Genomic DNA, 24,773 nt, shown 5'->3' with positions numbered 1-24,773 from the left:
GGGCTTTCCTACAACAATTTATAGTATTTTTGGGTCTTCAACGAAACGTTATAGTGATTTGCGGAAGACACTACAAATCGCTTAACGCTATAGTGATTTGTAGTGTCTTCCGCAAATCACTATAGCGATTTGTAGTGTTATTCAGTAAACAAATCACTGTAAATCGCTACCCGAATTAGGACAAACTTGTCAGGACCATATCTGCCTAACCGGAGGTCATATTCCAAATCTGTAAAAAGTGGTGTCTTTGTTATTGAGTCTAGTTTATTTCTGTAATTTTTTAGTGATTTCTATTGTCATTTCATTCCTCATTTTAACTAAAAACCAGACCCCTATTATTTTGTGTTATTTGAGTTGCACAACACCATTCTCGCTTGACATCCACATCTTGATTATGGCATGCTCCTTGTTGAATTTTCCATTGATTTCTTCCAACCTTGCTTGGAACAAAAATATGTCTTTCTCACCACGATACCTTGTGCATTTTTTACCACGACACCCGGGACCCGTGCCGGGGGGAGCCCCCGGACCCCCTCTTGTAAGGGCAAAAACTCTAAATCAGGCTCCACAACGAATCAAGTTGAATGATGCTACCCACGCAGGGAGGAGCCCCCAAACCCTCCTCCTATAAGAGCAAAAACTCTAAATCAAGCTCCACAATGAATCAAGTTGAACGATGCTATCCACGCTAAGAGGAGCACCCAAACCCTCCTCCTATAAGAGCAAAAACTCTGAATCAGACTCCACAACTCATCAAGTTGAATGATGCTACCCACGCTGAGAGGAGCCCTCAGACTCCCCTTTCTGTAAGGGTAAAAACTCTAAATCAGACTCCACAACTCTTCAAGTTGAATGATGCTACCCACGTTGGGAGGAGCCCCCAGACCCCTCTCCTGTAAGGGCAAAAACTCTGAATCAGGCTCCATAACGAATCAAGTTGAATGATGCTACCCACGCTGGGAGGAGCCCCCAAACCCTCCTTCTGTAAGGGTAAAAACTCTGAATCAGGATCTACAACTCATTTATTTGAATAATGCTACCCACGCTGGGAGGAGCCCTCAAACCCTCCTCCTGTAAGGGTAAAAACTCTGAATCAGACTCCACAACAGTCAATGTGCAGGTCAGTCGGTGCTTGATGGAGCAATGTAAGATCTTCTGTTGGATGTGCATAGAAGCAGAAAGAGAAGGGAGAGAGAGAGAGGGTTGATGTTCATGGCCTCCTCCAGGGGAGATTTCTTTCTCAGATAATCCTGCAGTGCAGAGACTGGGTCTTAAATAATCATCTTTGGGGCACTTAAGTCTTTACAATCACTTCTTTTCAAGAATCGTCATTTTTTTTGGCACCAATGGAGGAGAGGGTACTTAAGTCTTTGCAATCGCATCAAACTCCAATGCTAATTAATGCTGACAAACATGGGAATACAAGACGCACATGCTTACATACGTGGTGCTCTTTGGGACCCCCGAACATGAGATGTAGCTAACTGCCCTGTTCGGGGGGAGAACATATAACCTGCTTTGGGTTATTTCTCAAACCACTTGTCTATGGTGGGCCCTCCACTAAGGAGGGAGCATTCAATAAAACCACCTTCTATCTCTATCCATGTGGGCTCCACTAAGGATGTCGACCCACCTATTACCACATTTAAAACTTTTTTGTTTGTTTTTTTCTAGGTAATTAAGAAACTTACCTCTGCAACAAGGTGGGGTTCACCCTCCTCTAGAACCCTCTAATAATTAATTACTTAATTTATTTATCTCTTAGTTAACTTACCTGATTAAAACCTCAAAACTTACCGTTTTGAAAAAAAAAGAGAATTACCAACTCTCAAAACCTTCTAGTAACTTCTTTAATTATTCTAATTTTATAATTAATTTAATGTAGATCATTACCCAAAATTTCAAATGTCATGGGTCTCGCTTAAAGAATCTATATGCATTTAAGAATCGCCACTTGGCGTAGAAAGAGTGCAAAAGACTATTATACCCTTGGCCACCTCCACACCCCCTATGGGCCCCTATGTTGACACATGGCTCCTCAATGAGTTGGGCATGACCCTCTGGCCCCATAAGCAATCAAGGTAGGATCTCTCTATGCACATACTAGGATCAAGTTTGGGTACATAGAGTGTTCTTCCAATGGTTTATGTGGGTGAGAGATGGTTTTTAAACAAGTCCCATGCTTAGGGGGATTTCAAAAATATGTTTTGAAATATTATGCGCTATTCTAAGTTTAAGCAAAGATCAGTTTTGCTAATTGGGTCATTTTTTTAGTTTATGCCAAATCGGGTATTGGGGTTGTATAAGTATATTAGATTTGAAATGTCATTATGCTTAGAGTTGCTTGTGGTATTGTATATGATAGATTTATGGGTCTTATCATGCAACTCCATTTAGGGTTGGAAAACAAGTTGAACAGCTTGTAGTTTGACTTGGTTCAGCTCGCTATGAATTTGTTCGTGTTAGGTTCATGTAACTAGCAAACTAAACTACGAGCGACTCGTTAACAAAAAAAGGAGTCAAGCACGAACAAAGGGTGCTCAACTCAGTGGACTCGAATTCGGCTGGGCTCATTTACCTACGAGCATGAGAAAAGCTCCAACTGAGTTATAAAAAAGCTGAACCTGAACAAGGTTGGGCTCGGTTAGTTTGGCCCTAATTACATCCTGCTCTGTTTTTCTTTTCTACCAGGGAGTACACCTGGGGTAAGTTTGGTTTGTTAGGTTACATGTTACTCCAAATTGAATCACAACCACAAGAGGCCCTTTGTGATTTTGATTCTCCACTCATTTTCTTATGTTTGGTTAAGCAATGCCAATCAGATCGATTTTCTCATTCTCATGAGATTCCGAATAATTTCTTAAGACGCTATCAAACATTAGCTCTCACTACTACGGCAAAAAATGCGCACTCATGGGTTTCTCTTTGGTGAAAATTCACAAATCGCACTGAGAAAGAATCCATTGGAGAACACACCCATTTGTGGAAACACAATGACCATGAATTGAATTCCATATTGGACGTTGATGGAAAACACAACATCGATCATCGACACCATCATGATCATCGTGAGGAGTCAAGGCTTGTAGAGGCCGAAGGAATGATTGACGCAGGAGAAGCCACCGTCCACGTTGAGGTTGAGCCCGCTCACGTACTTAGACTCGTCGCCGGCGAGATAGAGCACGGCCTGGGCGACGTCGTCGACGGTGAGGTCCACCCCTTGCAGGTTGGCGAACTGCCCCACGTAGCGGTGGAAGTCATCGAGTGGGGAGCCCTCCCCGCCCTCCGAGAAGGGGACAGCCAGCGGTGTCCCCACGGCGTAGGGCGAGACGCAGTTCACGCGGACGCCGTGACGGCCGAGGTCGGCTGCCGCGCTGCGCGTGAGCCCCAGCACGGCGTGCTTCGACGCGACGTAGGCGTGCGGGCCCATCCCGGCGAGGGTCGCGGCGACGCTGGCGATAGACACGATGCTGCCGCTCCGGCGGGGGACCATGGCGCGCGCAGCGTGCTTCATCCCCAGGAAGACGCCGTCGACGTTCACGGCGAAGACCCGCCGGAAGCCGTCTAGATCGGAGCGGCGGATGTCAAGGGATCCGGCCTCGGCGCCGGAGGCGCCGGAGACGCCGGCGTTGTTGACCATGACGTCAAGGCGGCCGAAGCGAGCGAGGGCGAGGTCGACGGCGGCGGCGACGTCGGCCTCCACGGTGACGTCGCAGTGGGCGTAGAGGAAGCCGTCCGGGTCGCCCTGCGCCTCGCAGACCGACCGCCCCAGCTCGTCCTGAACGTCCACGATCACCACCCTCGCGCCGTGCCGGTGAAAGAGCTCCGCCGTCCTCCGCCCGATCCCGCTCGCCCCTCCCGTCACGATCGCCACCTTCCCTTCTAACCTGCACATAATCATCATCAATTGCATCTCTCCAAAACCATCCTCAGAGACAGAGAGAGTACCGTACCTTCTAGCAGCAGCAGAGGGGGAGGCATCCTTAGCAACAGTCTCGCATTCGGCAGACATCGAGAAGCCTTCAATTGACAAAGGAAGAGAAGGGTGGGAGCGCCTATTATTAGCCGAAGAAATGAGGCAAATCAAATCTTGCTCTGCGACGAACCTTTCTTCTGTTACTGTCCTTTGTGTGTGAAGGAACCATGTGAAAGAAGATAAACAAATGGTGCCAAGGGAAGAAGATGTGGAAAAGGAAAAGCTGGAAAGTTTGTTTGGTGCAGTTGAATGACGGATATGGACGGTGCAGAAGGTTTAATGTCAGGTAGATACAGATCATTGGGCCACACAGGACACGACAGGACACGTAAAACAAAACTATGTGATATTTTAAGAAAATACCATGGAAAGTGCAATTCTATGAAAGAAAGAAAAAAAAGATGTCTGTAGTGCAGATGTGTATCAATGAGTTGAAACCCGTAAGTGCAAGTTTTTTTGTTTTTTTTTATAAAACCCATAAGTAAAAGTTGTTTTAACTCAATTTGACCTTACAGATAGATGTGTTCAGCATAGTGAATTTATTGGAGCTGTGTTTTTTTTACAAAAAAATGACTTTTTCTATGGCACTAAAATTTAGTGCATTTATTGCAGTTGATTTTTGAATCATCAAAAATACCTATGCACACACCTTATTTCAGAGACTCAAAAATCAAATATTGCTTATTTTAACTTATTGATACCATATGCACATATGCACGAGAGACATCTAAATACAAAAAACAAACCACACAAAAAAAAGCTAATCATACCCAATATTCATGGAGTGACTTTGAGTAAACCAATTGAGATTGAGATGAGGTGCAATGTGATCCACACCAACAATGCCTCCACTTTAATTCTGTTGTCTGCAACTCATCACCCATCATTTAATTTAATGTTGTGCCCCACACTGACAGGCTGTATCCCAAAGTTGATAGGCGATTAGGTGCAGCAGAAAAAAAGTGAACTTGTGTAGCACCTGATCCTTGGCACATGCATCTCTTTGGAAGGAAGTGTATGGGGGCCCACCCTCTCAAATTTCATAGTTTTGATGAGAAATGTGCAATGGGGATTGAATATAAGCGGCCGTCCATTATATATAACTAGATATTTAACACCCCAGCTATATTGTCATACCTAGATGAATCATATTTATACTAATCCTTTTTATGATAAATAAATAAATAAAGACATACAAATATGAATACATTTAAAAAATTTCATAACTTATTCTTAAAATGAGTAATGGATGGTTCTGCCCCGTTAGGCCCTTCCAAAAAGCATAGTATTTAGTATTTTTTCTCACATTTAACATTAAAGATGTGATCTATAGGTTTTGTTTAGTGAAAAACTGGCTTTTGGAGAAGAGCATGATTCGGGTTTTCGAAATGAAGGGGGTTAGTTTTTCCAAAAAAGAGATGATTTTTTTTTAGTAAAAATCAAAATTATTCTGTGACACATAGCATTCATGAGATATTTAAGCCTAATCCAAAATATCCCTTGGCTAATGGGCAAACTATTTATATTCCTAAGGAACCAAGGTCTCTAAAAGCCGCTCTTGCCCCCTCATAAGTGAAAAACAACTATAAATGAATAAATCACAGCCTTAGAAGTCAATGATACCTGGGAGCGTACGTGCCCCTCCTAAGTTAAAAACAACTATAAAAATGAAGAAATCACTGCCTTAGAAGTCAATGATACTTGAGAGCTTGTTCCAAAAGAACCTAACATGCACGTTGTTAGTTCAAAATGAGTCTATAAAACTAAGCTCAAATTTGATGTGACCTTAGATCGTTAATTAAAGTGCATGCTGGTGACCAGAGGTTTTTAATCAAGATGAGGACGAAACTTTTTTGTGTTATTAGACCAAGAAGTATTTTGCTAGTGTCAGAAAATAAAAAATTACTGTTGGATGTTAAAAATGCTAAATTGACAAGAAGCTTGACACGCGAAGAACCCAAAGTTGGCGAACAACAGTGCTGGAATTGGTAAGCATGCATCTGTTGCTTGGTATCTCTCTATTATTTCCAGCTTTGGCTTTCATCACACCATCTTCTGATGAAGTTCAGATGGGCCAAACTCGTCAAGTGGAAAATAGCTCAGACAATAACGTGGTGCAGCTTTATGTTGATATACAAGAGAGTGAACTTTGGAATCTATGGATGACCCAGTTCACGAACTTGAACTGAAAGGAACTGCTGACACTAAAATTAGATCTTCTTACAACTAGGGCTGGGAAACGAGATGAGCCGCTCATGATTCTGCTCATATAGAGCTCATTCGAACTTGTAAAAGCTCAAGCATGAACAACCAGTGTTTAGATGGTATAAGCCTATTAATTAATAATAAATATATTTTATACTATAAAGTGAAGATGGTTGAAGTGTTTGGCTTGCAAATGATTAGAGTTCAAATCTTATTGCTTACAAGTTTGAAACAATTATTTATTTTGTAAATGAGCAAGTTTGAGCTTGGCTTAGTAGGTTTAGGGTCCAAATTCTATTATTTTCAACTGACAAAGTATATTCGCTAGCTCATGCTCGGCTAATTGAGATTGGGCTTTTCATGAGCTTGACTTAGTAACACTCTCTGTTTGGTTCATTTGGCTCGTTTACCTGCCTTATGACTTCCACTGTGATAGCTATTGTGGAAAATATCTCCCTTTACCATCAACCTGTACAGAATAGCGTCTCGATCGATCAGCACAGGCTCCATCAATTGCCAGGAACTGAAAATATTCCTTCTAGTATGGACATTGTTGATCTCAGTATCCCACTTAAGCTTCTGCTATGGGCATACATGTTCATGCATGGTCGCTATTCAAGCATTCTGTCTGTTGTCAAGCACTGTGAAGAAAATGTGAAAGGTATAAAAATTGTGCAACAGCAATTTCTATAATTTAGTACTTGGTCTGTGGGTTGTTTTTTATGTCTAGAACTTAGCAATGCCTTCAGATGCCTTTATGTGAATAGTGTTCATAATGACTTACTGCCTGTTCTTCCAGATGAGGCTGAAAAAGGGCCCTACAGCGGCATTGCAACTATATATGTCCACTAGCTACTCATATTGGGAACCCTGTTTTGGGAGATGAGAATGGTCTTGAGAGTCAAAAAGGGAGTGGAGAGGAATCATTTTCAACTACATTCTCACAAGGATATAATTGACAACTCCCACCTCACCTTTCATTTTCTTCTGGATCCACTCTCATCTCATCTCCAACACCTAGAGATGGCAGTGGACCGGGGGACAAGGTCTCCACCCCTGCCCCGTCTCAAAATCCTACCGTTCATCCCCGCCTTCATCCTTGTACGGGTTTTGATTTCAACCTCCATCCTTGTTTTATGTCCTCCATCCTCAGTCCAAACGGAACGAGGCGGGGCGGGCCTCATTTTTCCTCAGTCCACTGTCATTCTTAAAAAAGGATTGAGGACAAGATGGAGCGGAGCGGGGCAGGGCGGGGTGGGGATCAGGACAGGGATGGAGCGGGGAGGGGGGGGGGGGAGGGATAAGAGTCCATCCCTGCATGGCTCCCCCCTCCCCCCTGCACTGACATCCCTACCAACACCAGCTCCCAAACAGAACCTAGTTAACTCTGATCCAGTAGGACAATGTTGTAATGTATTATCACGTATATGAATTTCATGCTCTTTCTCTCTCTAACAGTTAGGCCTGTACCTATCTCTATTTCTTTTCATCCAGCTACTGGAATCGCAAGCTTTTTTAATTCCCGCATGAAACTCTTTGCCCACACCGAGTGTGTGTGATACAACCACCACTGGATTGAAAGTTGTTTCACTTACATTCATTTTGGACAGATACCCTGCTACTATCAAATAAATCCCACCTTTTTAGTCTCCTAGTATGTACGCTTATTCTTTTTATAGCTTTTTAATAATATTTTTAATAATTTCTTAGTAAAACATGCATTTTTTTACTAAAATATCTAAAAATAGTTTTTTATTGATTAAAAAATTAAAAAATTCATACACTCATAACTATTTTCTGAAAAAAAAAATTGAACTTACGAGTCGAATTCGCATCACATGTCATCGTGTCCACAAATCATTGCGACAATTTACAGCACAAGCAGGAATTTACTGGAAATTGTTTCCAACTTCACTACATTGAAAGTGTGTTTGGATTTGGGGAATATTGTGGAATTGGAATCCAACTCCACAAAAGCCTTCTTCAGGGCTGAAAAATGGTCCAAGGATTTAGTGAAACCGGATTCCAATTCCACTAAGGCTCTGTTTGAGATCGGTGATGAAATCAGTGGACCCCAACCATCTCCCCTCCAAACACCAGTCCCATCTCCATCTCCCCTCCCAAAATGGTGACTCCAATCAACGGAAATGCTTAGGATTTGGTGCATCCCCCATCACAGCTTCCAACTACAGCTCTCAAACAGAGCCTAAATTTATCGTACCCAAACTCCTAAATACATACATATTTAAAGAGCTAGGGATGTAAATGGGTCGGATTTGGTTTGAATGTGGAGTTCACTGAATCCAACTTAATCGGCTTCTAGCTAATCGGATTCAATGCCAAGTTCAGATGAAAAAGAGTAGTACTAATAGAATACACACTTATATAATCTAACTTGGATATCCCTCATAATCAAATTCAGTTCGGACTTGGTTTGGATGTAAAACCCCAAATGTAATCCGGACTTGATTGTTAATCAGAAACTCTTTTCTTTACATAATCCAACTAAACTGATTCTGGTCCCAAAGGGGTTTGGCATACTAGACGGGTGATCTGAGTTCAAATCCCACAGGTATCAGACCTTTGCACATTAAGCCAAAGCAAGGCGACTCCCTGGGTGTGAGGGGTGCACTATGGTTTTACGCCGCTGGAGAAGCGACCACAGGTTTCGCAAGCAGTGGCAGAACCAGAAAATTTACATAGGAAGGGCCAGCAATATATATATATATATATATATATATATATATATATATATATATATATATATATATATATATAACAGTGGACAGTTTTTTCGTCCACTGTTACAATGGACGAAGGAGCGCCACTGATTGTGCGTGCGATCACCGGTGCTCCTTTATTTTGCACAAAATAAGGGTCTTAGCTGTGGTCAGAAACCGCTGCTAAAGCCCCTATTTGCATGATTTCACGCAAAATCAGATGCTCTAGGAGTATCCGACGGTTGGGCATCCATTATTACACCAAGTGTAATCATGCCACCATGATGTTCGAATGAATTTTTTATTTTTTAGAACATGGCATTCCTTATTTTGATCTTATTTTGATTAAAATATGACAGAAAAGATAAAAATTTTCATGAAAGTGTTAGACAAACCTGAAAAATGTGTTGTCAATTACACCACTGCATAGCTTAGTGGCTTTCAAGCTTCCACAGAAGGCAAGATGAGCCTTAGCCGTTCATGCTTACCCTCTTCTCCAACTCAAATACTTGGTACGTGATACATGGACACGGCAACAATGAAAAGGTAAATAAATTAGGCAACTTAATTTTTGTAGGCTGCTAGTTTTAGGAAACGAAGGTGTCCCAAAGGAGTTTGGCTCAGTGGGATGGGGCTTAGGCTGCTAGGCAGGCGATCTAAGTTCAAATTTCATGAACATTAAGCCTTGCATGGCCATTCTATGAGAGCAGGGCGTAAGCCCAAGGAGTTTTAAGCTGTCAGGACAGCAACCATAAGTATGGCAGACAGAGCCAGCATGGCTAGGTCTCTGATCCTGTGGGTGGTTTCTCCGTGCAAATATCGAAAAAAAGGAAATGAAGAAGGTAAATTGGGTAACTTGATAGACGGTTATCTCTTTCCTTCTCAAAATATTATCTTTTTGTTTATTTTTATGGTCCAGGACCCATATAAATGTATATATTCTGGCCCCACATAAGCCTTAAAATATATGTTTTTGGCTGGTCCCTGCCTGCCAATCCTTGGTTCTGCACCTGTTCTCAGGCATAAGACCAGCCCGGCCAGGTCTCTTACACCGAAGTTGGTTTCTCAGTCTTTGGTAGGGATGACAATGGACCGGGGTGGGGTCGGGGGACAAGGTCTCCACCCCCGTCCCGGCTCAAAATCCGAACCTCCATCCCCGCACAGAGATGGATTTTAACCTCCACCCCTGCCTCCACCCCCGGTCCAAACGGGGGCAAGGCGGGGCCCATTTCTTCTTGGTTTAGTGTCATCCCTTAGAAGGATTGGGGATGGAGCGGGACGGGACGGGGCGGGGGAAAGCATAAAGCCATCCCTGCCTCCATCCCCGCATGGGGATGGATTTTAACCTTCATCCCTGCCTCCATCCCCGTTTCATGCCCTTCAACCCCGGTCCAAACTGAGCGAGGTGGGGTGGGGCTCCGCTTTCCCCTGGTCCACTGCCATCCCTAGTCTTTGGTGAAAAAAAGAAAAAGAAAAACAAAAATTCAGATTGGATTAGATATCTAACCCATTTCCACACCATTGACATCCCTACCTAAGAGCACTTATTTACTGGATCTGAATCCTAATCCGAGTGCAATCATGCCCGATCCGTTCTTGCAGTGTTTGGTAATAGGTATGGACCATATCCGAATCCGAGCCGTTTATGTCCGTTAATCAGATCAACCCGACCCAGTTACTCCGTCCCAACTCTATAGTCTTACCGATTCTACACGGAGTCGCCCGTAACCGTAAGCGGGCACGCCCACCATCCGTTTGTTGAATTGTTCATCTTCTTCGAGCTCCATGGCCGCCTTGCAGACGCTCCGCCTCTTCTCATTCAATCCCGTGCGACCTTTCCTCTGGCAAATTTCCAATCGTCCGGCGAGGTTCGTCGCGATGTCCTCAATTCAGCCTCCAGACGTCCCTAAACTGGCGGAAAGCGCCCGAATTACGCTCACCCCAGAAGAGGTAACGCCCTTATTCATCCGATTCCCCTCTTCTTTCCCTTCTCTTTTGGTTTTGGTTGCCCAAATTAGAAGATGGTAGTCGTTGGTTTCCCTTGAATTGGTGCACTCGATTAAGTTCACCACCATGGTCTCAGCAAATTCCATGTTTATCATATTCCACAAGCCAACAGAGGAGAATTCCTCAAATGGTTTCTATCACGTTAATATCAAGATAAAAAAAGATATTTTCAAAATAGGTGATGATTTGAAAATATTTTCCTTTTTTGGGTGTATAATATTGTCATTTGAAAATGTCACAATAAAATAACGATATTTTCAAAGAATATCCGCGACAGCTATGAGTATGGTTCGTGTTCACAATCCTATTTCATGACATATAACTGCCTGACATATGACTGAAGGAAATTGGTTTTGAAATGCAAGCATTAGTTTACACCTGTGAGACTGATGTAGAAAGATCTCAAACTAAGTTTCTCTAGTTAAGAAACTGAAAGCTGTACATCCATAGAGTTTCTGTTTAAGTGAACTGTGGTTTCTGATGACAATCTCACATCGAAGAATGGCAATGGACAAGCAGAGTAACAGAGAGCTCTGAACGCGTTTGGAATTGGAAATACCTATATCACACTTGCTGGGCTTGCCATTTGAACCATTTCCAGTTCTACTAGTGGACCTCTGAACAGAACTATATCTAGAAATAAGCTCTGTGGTTTGTAGGCAAAACCAAGGTTGCCAAACTAGGAAGTGGAAGCGGGAAACAATACGGGAAGCCGAAGCTAGAAGCTAGGCATTTTAAAATTTATACGAAGCGGAAAGCAAAGTTTCAATTTAAAAGCGAAATATGAATAAAAAATGAAACAATATGGAATCAAACAAGAAACAAATAAAAACTAAAATAAAATTTATCATTCTTATATTTCATGATTTTTCTGTAAAAGAGTTAATTTTTTGTTAAAATCTAACAATGATGGTTACCAATTTAAAGAAAGTACATGGAAAGTGAGTGAAAGCGTGAGAGAAAATACATGAAAAAGAGGAAAAAAACGTGAGAAAAGTATATAGTATTCATAGACCATGTGTATGAGAAGCATAGAAGAAGCGTGGGAGAATCGAGCTTCCCATGAAGTTTCGGAAGTGAGGAGTATCGCGCTTTCGAAGCGAGTTTCCGGGAAGTGAGCTTCCCACGTACCTAAGAAGCTTCCGGTAACTCTGGGCAAAACTATGTAAAGCAGAATGATGAAACCAACAAATTGGCTGCACTCCAGATCTTTCAGTTTTCTCATTCAAGTGTGTCTTGGTACTATGTTTTGAAACTATTGAGTGCCTGCTGCTATGGGAAGGAAAGGAACTTATGTTTTTGTCAGTAAGAGAAAATTGGTTTCTTTGTCTTTGTTTTTTATAACCCAGTAGATTTGTCTAAGTTGTTAATTTTTTCTTACTTTTTTCTGTTTCTCTTTGCATGGTCCAGGTTAAAGAATTCGCTCCCAAAATTCAACAAGTTGTAGACTGGTACTTATTGATGAGGATTCATGTGTTTTATTTTAAATTTATCACTGTATTAATTGGTTGGTCACTCTTTTGATTTGGTTTTCTAAAACATTCCTCTGGCTTCATGTTCCTGTGTGTGTGTGTTTTGAATGTGCAGCTGATGAAATGTAAAGGGACAAGGAATTGCCTTTATGACAAACTTGTGCTACTTGACTTGTCATGGTTTAACCTAGCTTTGTACATATTTTAGGCCCTGTTTTTATTTATTTTTTACATGCATAAATTAAAGCACATTTTATAAAGAAGAATTTTGCCTTTATTTTTAATTAGGTGAATGTTTGGATCATCAATTATTTAAACTAAAATGAAAAGAAAAGAGATTAGTATGAGTAGTGGTGGTGGTGGTGGTGATGATGATGCTGGAGAAGTGGTGCTGTTGATGACGGCAGTGGTGGGATGGAAGAAAATAAGCAGTTATAAAAGAAAAAAGTAGGTCCCTCCATGCTTTTTTTTTTTGGAAAAGGGGATGATTTCTCATCAAATTTATAAAAGCTTATTAAAAAATAAAAATAGAAGTAACCTATTTATAAAGTGATCCAAACAGGGTCTATGCTATCTTTAAGATGTAACTATTTTCCTTTTTCTATACTATATTGTGATTTTGTGCAACAATGAATAGTTCAAGGGGAAATTTATTGCAAATTTCATTTAACATTACTTTGGATAGTGAGTGTTATATACAGAAAAACTGTGAGGATCTATGACCGGGATAAGAATACCATAATCTGAGTTATGCTGTCAATGTTCAACATATAATTTGCTAAAAACATGCAAAATCTTGCCATGATGTAGGACTTTTACTGTAAAAGGAAATTGAGGATTTGAGGGAGCATGGGAAAATTTATAGTGCTGCTGAAAAATCTAGTTATAAATAATAACAAGCTGCTTTATGTGGTTCAATCTCCTAGTCCTTTTGTTTTTCAAGTGTAAATTGCATATTCCATGTTAAAGCTATGTCACATGGGTGCGGGTGCGGGTGCGGGTGCGACACGGGTGCGGCGCAATTTCAAAAATTTTGGACACGGGAACTCAGCTATATATATATTAAAATATATATATATATATATATATATATATATATATATATATATATATATATATAAGACTCGGTCAAAGTTGTGCCCATTAGGAGACAGGTGATGAGTTGTGAAGGCATTCTGTACACTTTCTTCGTACAGGAATAATTCACTTTTGGGCACTTTCTTCATACACTGTAATAATTCACTTTCTTCATACAGGAAAAAACCACAAAAACTTGAGTTGTGCCCATTCTGTACTTAAAACTTGAAAGTGTACAGGTTTTTTTAGTTGTGATGGGAGCCCAGAAAATTTTTAAAAAAAAAATTCAAAAAAAAAAATTTCCAAAAAATGGACCAAAATGACCTTGGGTGCGTTGACCACACCCAGGGTCGGGTTGACCGAGTCCGAGCCGCACCCGTGTCCGCACCCGTGTCGGTGCGTGTCGACGAGGGTGCGGCGACCTTGGAGCCGAGTCCGTGTGACATAGTGTTAAAGTAAGAGAATGAAAGAAGACAAATACTTCCAGATCTTTTGGTAACCTTTAGGATTAAACTGTAATGAAATGGTGGTCTTCTACAAAAGCACAGGAATCTCTCAAAAGAGTGTCTATTAATGACACTTCAAACAAAACCCATAAAAGGGTATAAAAAGAAGAACACAATAAAATAATGAATCTTTATTTATCACAAAAATGCTTAAGAAGCATTGATAACAATGTCGAAGGGGATCACTCCTATTTATACAAAAAAGGAGAGAAATAGGAGAGCTCACTTTGAGCTCTCTCTTGAGAGTCGTTGGACTCTAGTCCAACTGCTCTAATTATAGCCGTTGGACTAGAGTCCAACGTCTATAATCTAGTCAAGTTCCTAGTTGGAACTTGACTATTTTATAATATCGAGTTCAATCCAAACTAGATATTGAAATCAAAAAATAAAGAAAAACTAATAATAATAATATAATATATATAATAATAATATATTATATTATATTATTATTATATATATAATATATAATATATTATTACCATTTTACCTCTAACAAAATTTTTTATTCCCTGAAATACCCCTAATATGAAAATTACTTTTTTACCCTTTTGTGGTTTGAGAATTTACTTGAATATGTCACTAGGATGGCAAATTACCTTTTTTCCCTGACAATTTAATTATTTACTAATATGTCCCTGAAATATTGGACCTGGATAAATATCCAGTTCCACTGAAAAATATCAGTTTGGATAATATCTGGATCCGCCAAAAGTTCAAATACAAGTTCAGATCAGTGTTTGGATCCAATAATTATTCAAATCAGGATTTTTAGACTTCGAATCATATCCGGACTGGTTCGGGATTCATAAAGGCTTGATTTTCAGGATTCATAAAGGCTTGATTTTTAGGATTTATGTAACATTGAAAATTTCCGGATATTACATCTGATATTTCTCTTTGAACAATTTCATATGTTCTCTATGCCTAGATTACTGCCTATTTTTTTCATTCCTTATAGCAGTCAAGAAGCAACCTGCTTTATGTTTTTTGGATCTAACTTCTGATCTCATAGGTAATAGACTTTAAATAATGGTGGGGTCTGAGTAAGGAAATACATCAGTTAAAAGTTATATGATAGTTCTGTTTTTTTTTCATAGTCCCAAAAGCAAAAGAGTATAATGTGGTGTTGATCTGGAGTGCAAATATATAAAATCTGACAGTCTGAATATAGTTGACATGGATTCAAATTCAGATTTGGTAGAACCAATAAGTACAAACAGAGGCTAATTTGAATGAGAGAATGGACCCTATTTTTGGGTCCAAATACAATAATTTGGTAACCACGCATTCGGATCAATCTCATATGTACATTATTGCAAATGCCTAACAAGAAGGATTTTAGGGATGGGTTGTGGTTGTTATATTGTGGTAATTAAAATAATTAAAAAAAAGAACACAAAGAAACTTGTCATAGGAGTAGATGGAGGGGTTAGACTTGAATTTTTTAGGATTGGCCTCTATCTTGATATGTAGCTATTACTAAAGCTTTCTGCAGTCTAAGAAAAGAAAAAATTGTTACTTTTATCCTCTTGGTGGACTTTCTCTTTCATATTGTTGGTTTGAATGAAAATTTATGCTATGATTAAATACGTAATTTTTGTGTTACATGAATCCTTGCCTTATAACTTGTTTGGAACAATGCCAAATGTAATCACATATAAAGTCTTGTGGCATATCAATTTCTAATGGTTGTATAACAGTACGTGTTTTTTTCTTTATTACAGGTTTGGGCAACTTCAAGCTGTTGATCTTGAAAGTGTTGAACCTGCACTTAGAGCTGGTGCTTGGCTAAGTTCCTAATTATATAAACATTTTGATATCTTGCATATTTTCATGCAATATTTATCCAAATGCCATTAAGTCCTAACCATGAATAGAAGTTTTCAAATGAAATATTTTTTTTTTTCTTTATGATATTTCATGGTTGACATAGTCTCTGGAAATACAAAGGAGAAGACTCAAGTAATTGAATGGCTACATATGTGATTTCATGTCTTTCTATATGCAATATGCTAAGTTATTTGACACAAGTTGAGGAATAATGAAATTGTTCTTATTTGACCTTGACAAAATCTCATATATATATCATCAAGCCTTATCCCAACTACATCGGTCGGCTTTATGAGTCATGTTTCTCTATTCATGTCTATCTAGGATTCTAGAGCTAAAACTTCGGTTACTTTGCAATATTTCATGTCACCTCTAACTGCCTCCTTCCAAGTCTTCATTGGTCTTCATTTTTTCCTAACTGCTTCTATTTGTACTATGCCAATCTTTTTTGCAGGTGTCAGAGGAGGTCTTTACACAACATGTCCATACCATCTTAAACGACATTCACTTATTTTCTCTGTTTTTGGTTTGACTCCTAGGCACATTCTAATATATTCATTTCTAATTTTATCATTTCTTGTAAACCCAGACATCCATCTTAACATACGCATCTGTGCAACATGCACTTTGTATTCTTGTTGTTTTTTAGTTGCCCAACATTCAGCTCCCTATAATAGTGTTGGTCTTATAGCAGTCTTGTAGAAACTCCCTTTCAGTCGTAGAGGTACTGTTTTATCACAAAACACGCCACTAGCTTGTCTCCATTTAACCCAACCGGCATTGATATATATATATATATATATATATATATATATATATATATATATATATATATATATATAGAGGATAGGGATCATCCTGCCCCCTTTTTCATTAGGTCACTGCTAGGATTTTAGGGGGGTCTTAATGGTGACCTAACTATACATACATACATATATATATATATATATATATATATATATATATATATATATATATATATATATATATATATGTTCTTTATTTATTACATCGATAAATAAAGGTGCTGCTAAAAAGATCTGATACTGCAGAAGGGAAATTCATACTTGGTAGCTAAGAATAAGAGAGGCAATAAGTTACTGTTATTACTGACTTCGGATCTCATCTAGCTGTCCGATCTTTTAAGCGCATTTGTAGCCATTAGAACTAAGAGGAACAGAAGTAGATGCTCTCTCTCTCTCTCTCTCTCTCTCTCTCTCTCTGTAGTTCATTCTGGGGAATACTGACACATATTGGATAACCACCACAAATAAGGAAAAGGATGTCCCTAGACAAGCTATGTTATCATCTCAAAATCCCTATGATCAGAGGTCTGCTTTGTCTTCTTTGATATCTTGCATTACCTCATGCTTCTTACCATAGTTATCTTTCTAAAACCAGCTTTTGCCAAGGTTCCTTGAAGTGGTCCAATTCCAAGGTCTTTCTTTTGAGTTAGAGAAGTCATGACATGCATATTCTCCTTCCAAGTTTGAATACATTGGAATTTGGAACCTTCTTATCTGGCTTTTTTAATATTCTTTGTGGTCCATCCAGGATTCATGTTGTACCCTATAAACGAGTTCAACAGATACTGCTCATTCTATATTGTTTCTTACAGTAAACTGCACATTGATAGCCCTATTAGGGTTTTGCCTTTTGATTCCCTAATCTTGGGAAGGGGCTTCGAATCCCTTCGATCAGAGGTAGAGGAATGCTGCCTGATTTGGCCTTCTTGGGTCTTCAGATCGATTCTTGAGAGAGGAATTTGAGTTTCTAAAAAGATTCGAGAGAGGATTCTCTTTCAAGAGAATGCAGACCTCTTTATTGGCTCCACTTCAAGGGGGAGTTTCCTCGAAGAATTACTCTTTACAGTTTAACCAGAATCAAGTCCCTTTCTAACGATACAAGAATTTGTTTTTATATCCCTCATGTCGGACACGAGTTATAACCAATTCAGTTCTTGATCCGATTAAGAAGAAGATCCATTGATGTCATTCTGTCGTTTAACTAGCTCGCCCTGTTACAAAGTAGTCTATCACACATCTATAATTTTGAAAAGTTTGTTATCATGTGCTAAAGGTCAAACCAAGGTTGCCAGACTAGGAAGCGGAACTGGGAAATGATATGGGAAGCGATGCATTTTAAAATGTATAGGAACCGGGAAGCGAGGAAAAAAAACATAAGAATTGAATGGGAATCAAAATGGAATGCAAATAAAAACTTAAATAAAAGTGATTATTCTTAAATTTCATGATTTTTTAGTGTAAGAATTAAATTTTTAACAAAATCTAAAAATGATGATGGTCAGTTTAGAGCTATGTCACATGGGTGCGGGTGCGACACGGGTGCGGCGCGATTTTAAAATTTTTGGACACGGGGACTCGGCTATATATATATATATATATATATATATATATATATATATATATTTAAAAAAAAGTGCAAAGACACAGCACAGTCACAGTCTGTGTTGTGCACAACACAACCTCTTTTTATATATTTTTTTAAATAAAAAATATAAAAAAATTGTTTTTTAGTTTTTTCACCCTACAAATAGACATTTTTTGAATCAGTCAATGTTGACCGAGTTCAAAACAAGAACGAACTTGGCCTCGACTCGTTGACCGAGTCCGACTCGGCGTTGATTGAGTCTGGGCCGTGTCCGAAGCTGCACCCGTGTCGGGGCGTGTCGACTCGGGTGCGGCGCCTCCCTAGCCGAGTCTGTGTGACTTAGGTTTAGAGAAAGCACATGGAAGTGAGTGAGAAGCGTGAGAGGAAACACATACAACAACAACAACAACAACTACGCCTTCATCCCAAAACAATTGGGGTCAGCGATATGAACCAAAAAAGAAATTCATTTTGGGTCTTCCACAAGAATCCTTTTCCTCCAATCATTTCTATCCAATGCCATGTCCTCGGTGAGGTTCAAAGCATTCATATCCTTTCCTATCATCTCCATCCAAGTCTTCCTAGGCCTACCCCGACCTCTTTTAACTAATATATTTTCCCATTTCTCCAACCTTCTAACTGGAGCATCATTAGGCCTTCGCCGAATATGTCCAAACCACCGTAAACGATTCTCTCGCATCTTATTTTCAATGGGTGCAACACCTACCTTCTTACGTATCTCCTCGTTCTGAATCTTATCTTTTATTGTATTACCACACATCCATCTAAGCATCTGCATCTCAGCTACACTCATTTTTTGAATATGATGTCTCTTGGCAGCCCAACATTCCGTACCATATAGTAAAGCGGGTCTAATAGTCGTCCTATAAAACTTTCCCTTCAACCGCAATGGCATTCTACGATCGCACAACACTCCAGTTGCACTTTTCCATTTCATCCACCCAACCTTTATCCTATGATTTACATCTCCATCAATTTCTCCATACTTTTGAATGATGGATCCCAAATATTTGAAATAATCATTCACCGGTATTTCTTGCTCACCAAGCTTCACTACACTCCCATCACTACTTCGTTGCTTACTAAACCGACATTCCATATATTCAGTCTTACTCTTACTCAACTTAAAACCTCTAGCTTCCAATGTCTGTCTCCATAATTCTAACTTAGCATTAACCCCAGCTCTAGACTCATCAATCAAAACAATATCATCAGCAAACAACATACACCACTGTACATTTTCTTGAATTGATCTCGTAAGCTCATCCATCACTATCGCAAATAGGAAAGGGCTTAAAGCAGATCCTTGATGTAACCCCACCGTTATCGGAAAATTGGTTGTCACCCCTCCACAAGTGCGGACATTGGTTACTACTCCTTCATACATATCTTTAATTATACTAATGTACTTTAGGGAAACACCTTTCTTCATCATTGTCCACCAGAGAACGTCCCTAGGTACTCTATCGTATGCCTTCTCTAAATCAATAAAAACCATATGCAAATCTTTGTTCCTCTCTCTATATCTTTCAATAAGTTGTCTAAGAAGATGTATAGCTTCCATAGTTGATCTTCCAGGCATAAAACCAAATTGATTCTCCGATATCATGACAACCTTCCTCAACCTAGACTCAATCACCCTCTCCCAAAGTTTCATAGTATGACTCATGAGTTTTATACCACGATAATTTGTGCAATCTTGTATATCACCCTTATTCTTATATAAAGGCACCAAAGTACTCTTCCTCAACTCATTAGGCATCTTATTTGTTCGCCAAATCAAGTTAAAAGGATTTGTCAACCATTCTAAACCTTTCTCTCCCAAGCATTTCCAAGCCTCGATAGGTATGTGGAGTGTGTGGAAAACATATAAGAAACATGAGAGAATCGAGATTCCCATCAAGTTTCGGAAGCGAGGAGTATTGTGCTTCCGAAGCGAGTTTCCAGAAAGCAAGCTTCCCACCTATCTAAGAAGCTTTCGTTAACTCTAATTTAAACTTCCTGAAAATCAATACATACTGGTGTATTAACTCTAAATATGAAGGATTTAATCATGAAGTTGGAGAGATATCTAAGCATTAAAGTGATAAAAAGCAAGGGAAAGGGAAAAGGGTTTAGACCAATGTTGTAAGTAGTGTACTGTATTTATGATAGTATCATATCGTTACTATGGAAAACAACAATACGAGTGTGTATCGTATCTATATCGGGTGTATCATACAATACACCCCTATATCGTACCGTACAGTATCGTACAATACCGGGTGTATCATATGATATAGGGTGTATCATACGATACACCTTCAGCACACTTTAAAAAGTGTCAAAACTTGTTTTTTATTTTTTTGGGTTTTAAAGACCTCTTGAAGGCTGACTTTCTCATTTGTGTAGAGGCCATTAGAGGGATATTCAGTCACCCTAGTGTTGGGGAACGACTCAACACACTATCGATAGATCAAAGAAACAAAAACAGAAAGAAGAAAAATAAATCTTGTGGAACTTCGAGATGGAAAGAGAGTGAAGGTGATGAGACATGTTGCAAGAAAGTTAGCAATGTGCCTGCGAAGTCTTTACAATATTTTTCTTTGATTCCAAGGCTGCAGACGTTGTTTATGTCAATGGAGATTGCTTCCCAAATGAGGTGGCATGATGAAGGCCACGTTAAAGATGGCAGTTTAAGGCATCCAACAAACTCATATGTAGAAATCTTTTGATCTTGCTCATCTATCTTTTGCAGCTGACAATCATAATGTTAGATTGAGATTGTCCAATGATGGTTTCAATCCCTACAAAACTTTGAATACCACTCACATCATATGGCCAATCGTTGTTATTGCATACAACTTGTCTCCATGGATGTGTATGAAGCAATCTTACATGATGTTGTCTTTTGCTTATTCTTGGGCCAAAATCTCCTGGGAATGGCATTGATTTGTTTTTGCAACCTCTTATTGAGGTGTTGAAGACATTGTGGACCGATGATGTCTGCACTTATGATGCTTCAAATAATGGGCACTTTCAGATGCATGCAGCTTTGATGTGGACCATCAACGATTTTCCTGCATATGCAGGTCTATCAGGATGGAGTACAAGAGGAAAGTTAGCATGCCCAGTATGCCATAAGGACATGTGTTCTATGCAGCTAAAAAACAGCAAGAAAATGTGCTATATGGGGCATCACGGGTTCTTTCCCATGGATCATAGTTATCGGCGGGATAAACACGCGTTCGATGGCACAATTTATATAAATACAGCTCCAACTCCTCTTTCAGACATAGAGGTGATATAGGAACTACCAGATGCATATATCTTTGATGCTACTGAATCTCTCTTGGAACTTGTAGAAGAAGAGCATTTTTTAGTTGCTTTATTGGGAGCATAATTTGCTTCGTCATAACTTGGATGTCATGCACATCGAGACGAACGTATGTGATAACATCATTGGTGTTAAAAATGTAAATATACATACACACACACACACACACACACATATATATATATATATATATATATATATATATATATGTGTGTAACTAGGTTAGTAACTAGGATTATGATTAGCTAGTTTAGTTAGGTTAGCTTTTTATTTTTGTTTATATTGGGACTAGTCAACACTTGTTGACTAGTCAAATCAAGAGTCGTTGGGGACGCCCAACAACTCTATCTAGGGTTGTTGGGTATCCCCAAGGTCTCTCTTGGAGCTCCTCTATTGTGTATATATATATGGGGTAAAACCCCTTTCATTTTCTATGCATCTTGTATAGATCAACATCAATAAAATATTATTTTTTTATCCTTGTGTTGACCCTCTTTTGGGGGGTTTTGTGTGAGCCCATTTGTGGCCTTTTATGTGTTCATTTTGATATTTTTTGGTGGAACTCTTTTGAGTGTCCACTTTAGTGATTTGATGAATATTCTTTAAAAAACTCATTTCCTTTCATAGTATCAGAGTTTGGTAATCAAAATGAAATTATTTTTGATACATTAGGAAGCGTGCTACTCAAAATTTGGAAGTGTTGAAGTTTTTTTTTTTTGCAAATCTTCATTCAAGTACTAGTAAGATCGTGATTGTGCTCCAAGTGATAGTTTGGTGGAGCTTACTTGGTGAAGCAATGTTCGTGCTCGTGATCAGTGGTGCTTGCTTGGTGGTGGATTACTCGTGATCTTCTCTTTGGGTTTTGTCTCTCTTCATTTCTCTCTTCTCTTCTTTCTCTCTACCCTTTTTGGTTCTTTTTGCCCTTATAAAAATGGATGATAATGAAAATGTCACCATAAAACTCATCAAGCTCAATGACTCAAATTATGTAACATGGGGCTTCAATTATGAAGCACCTTATATAGGAAAAAGGGTTGTGGAGACTAGTGGATAGGGCCGATACAAAACCCAAGCTAATCCTCACTAAAGTAGAATGTGAGAAAGAAGTACCTCTTACGGTGGATGAAAAAACCAAGGCAATGGCTACATATGAGAAGAAATGGAGAACGAGGCATGTCAAAATTATGTCTTGGCTTATTAGTAGTGTTGATATTAGGAAGTGCTCTAGTCTTGCTAAATTCGAACATGCAAATAATGCATGGGACTATCTCAAGAAAATGTATTCTCTTAAAGATATTGCACATGTATGCAATTTGCAAAACAAAATACAAAATATGACTCAAGCAAACAAAAGTATTAGAGAATACCATAATGGATTGTCCGAATTTTGGAAAGAGTTGCCCTTCTTGAGCCAAAACGAAATTGTCCCAAAGACAGAACACCGCCAAAAACAAATTGATGAAGAGCATTTTTATCAATTCATTAATAGATTAAGATCAAATTTTGAATCCACCAAATCCGCTCTTCTTCATCTAGGGAAAGTTCCCTTAATAGAAGATACTATAGAGGAATTAAGTATGGAAGAAAATATGCTTAAAAAGAGAATTTCAAAGAGTCAAGATGGCTCGGTTCTAGCCGTATCTAGACTGAGAAATTATGTTCATATATACAAACCACCACATTATGGAAGGTCAAACGATGGACATTATGGAAAACAAGGCTATGAGTATGAGGGGAAGAAAGTTATTTGCTATTATTGTCGAGAACTAGGACATGTAAAAACCTATTGTCTTAAGTTGAAAAAACCTTATGAGAAGAAGGTTGCCTCTGTTGAACCTCCACAAGAGTCAAGTGATATAAAAATCACACAAGATCCATCTATTGGAAACATGTCCTTGATACTAGTGGAGGCTCTTCAACTTCTACTCAAAGGAACATCTTCATCAACTGGAGCTACAGTTTCTTCTTTCAGCTTCTCTGATCCCAGTAAATCTCTTTGGCTTCTTGATTTAGGTGTCTCTTTTCATATGACACCAAATGGTGATGTGTTATCCAAATGTCATAACTCAAGTGAATCAAATGTGTTTAATGTCGATGGGACATCTCTTGAGATAAAAGGAATAGAAAATTTTGAAAATATTTTTCAAAATTTAAAAAGATTTTATATTCCAAAAAATAGATATATTTTTAAATTAAATTTAAACCTTTTGTTTGTTTTTCAATTATCTGACCATGGGTGTAACGTTTTCTTCTCATCTCGTGGTTGTCGGGTGCAGGGTCACTAATCAAGAAAGTTAATTGGGGAAGCCCATAGAGAAGGAGGCTTGTACTACATAAATTTTTTTGAAATACGTAAGAATACATTTTGTTGTAATGTTCAAAAATTAGACTTGGGTTTATGGCATAAATGGCTTGGCCACCCTAATGTATCTAAGATTCAATATTTTTAAAAAATGAAACATTTTTATAAATTTGAAAATTTTACATGTGAAGATTGTATTTTGACAAAATGAAGAGATTATCATTTCAAGAAAGAACCTTTGTTTCTTCCCGACTACTTGAGTTAATACATTCGGATGTTTGGGGCCCAACACTAGTTATATCTAAGAGTGGTTTATGTTTTATGTGATTTTTGTGGATGATTTTACGAGACATACTTGGATATATTTTCTTAAACACAAATTTGAAGTTTTTTTACATTTTCAAATATTTCACAATTTGGTCAAAAATAAATTCTAAAATGATATTTCCATCTTTCGCATTGATTTAAGGGAAGAGTTCTTGTCAAGAGAATTTAAAGACTACCTATCTTTAAATGGGTATTACACATAAAAAATCTTGTCCTTATACTCTACAAAAAAAATGATTTAGCTGAAAGAAAGCATATGCATATTATAGAAACAACTAGAACTTTGCTTATTATAAATCAAATACCTAAAGAATTTTAGGTTGAAGCCGCATTGACTATAGTTTATCTCATTAACAGAATGCCATCCTCTTCTTTAAAAAATGTGTCACCAATTAAAAAACTTTTTAAACAAATCCCTGATTACTCTAGATTGAGAGTTTTTGGGCATAAATGTTTTATTTTTACTGATAAAAATGATAAACTTTCTCCCTGTGTTATTCTTTGTGTTTTTTTGTGGGTATGCAAATAATCAAAAAGGTTATAGATGTTTTGATTTTAGAAATAAAAATTTATATGTTTCAAGAAATGTGTTTTTCTTAGAAAAAAAGGTTTTTTAATGTGAA

General features: G+C 38.6%; 2 protein-coding genes across 2 annotated transcripts in view; one reads left to right on the top strand and one right to left on the bottom strand.

The window, feature by feature from the left end:
- Window positions 1-2,892: 2,892 nt before the first annotated feature.
- On the bottom strand, window positions 2,893-4,272 carry LOC149814448 (zerumbone synthase-like). The gene is made up of 2 exons (XM_089989350.1): window positions 3,954-4,272; window positions 2,893-3,887 (listed from the first exon to the last, which is right to left on the bottom strand). The coding sequence occupies exons 1-2, from the start codon at window positions 4,010-4,012 to the stop codon at window positions 3,077-3,079; spliced, it is 870 nt and encodes a 289-aa protein (XP_089845476.1). The 5' UTR covers window positions 4,013-4,272; the 3' UTR covers window positions 2,893-3,076.
- A 6,298-nt stretch (window positions 4,273-10,570) lies between these two features.
- Window positions 10,571-24,773, top strand: part of LOC149814447 (glutamyl-tRNA(Gln) amidotransferase subunit C) — a 28,425-nt gene continuing 14,222 nt past the window's right edge. Inside the window, exons 1-3 of the mRNA XM_089988478.1 lie at window positions 10,571-10,851; window positions 12,319-12,359; window positions 15,688-15,743. Of these exons, the coding sequence (XP_089844604.1) occupies window positions 10,687-10,851; window positions 12,319-12,359; window positions 15,688-15,743 (262 nt within the window). The 5' untranslated portion in view covers window positions 10,571-10,686. The remainder of the gene's footprint in view (window positions 10,852-12,318; window positions 12,360-15,687; window positions 15,744-24,773) is intronic.

This window comes from Nuphar pumila, chromosome 15 (genome assembly GCF_984573655.1).
Source record: "Nuphar pumila chromosome 15, dmNupPumi1.hap1.1, whole genome shotgun sequence".
Taxonomy (NCBI): Eukaryota; Viridiplantae; Streptophyta; class Magnoliopsida; order Nymphaeales; family Nymphaeaceae; genus Nuphar; species Nuphar pumila.
The sequence above is the reverse complement of the archived record's forward strand: the minus strand, read 5'-3'. Positions and strand labels throughout refer to the sequence as shown.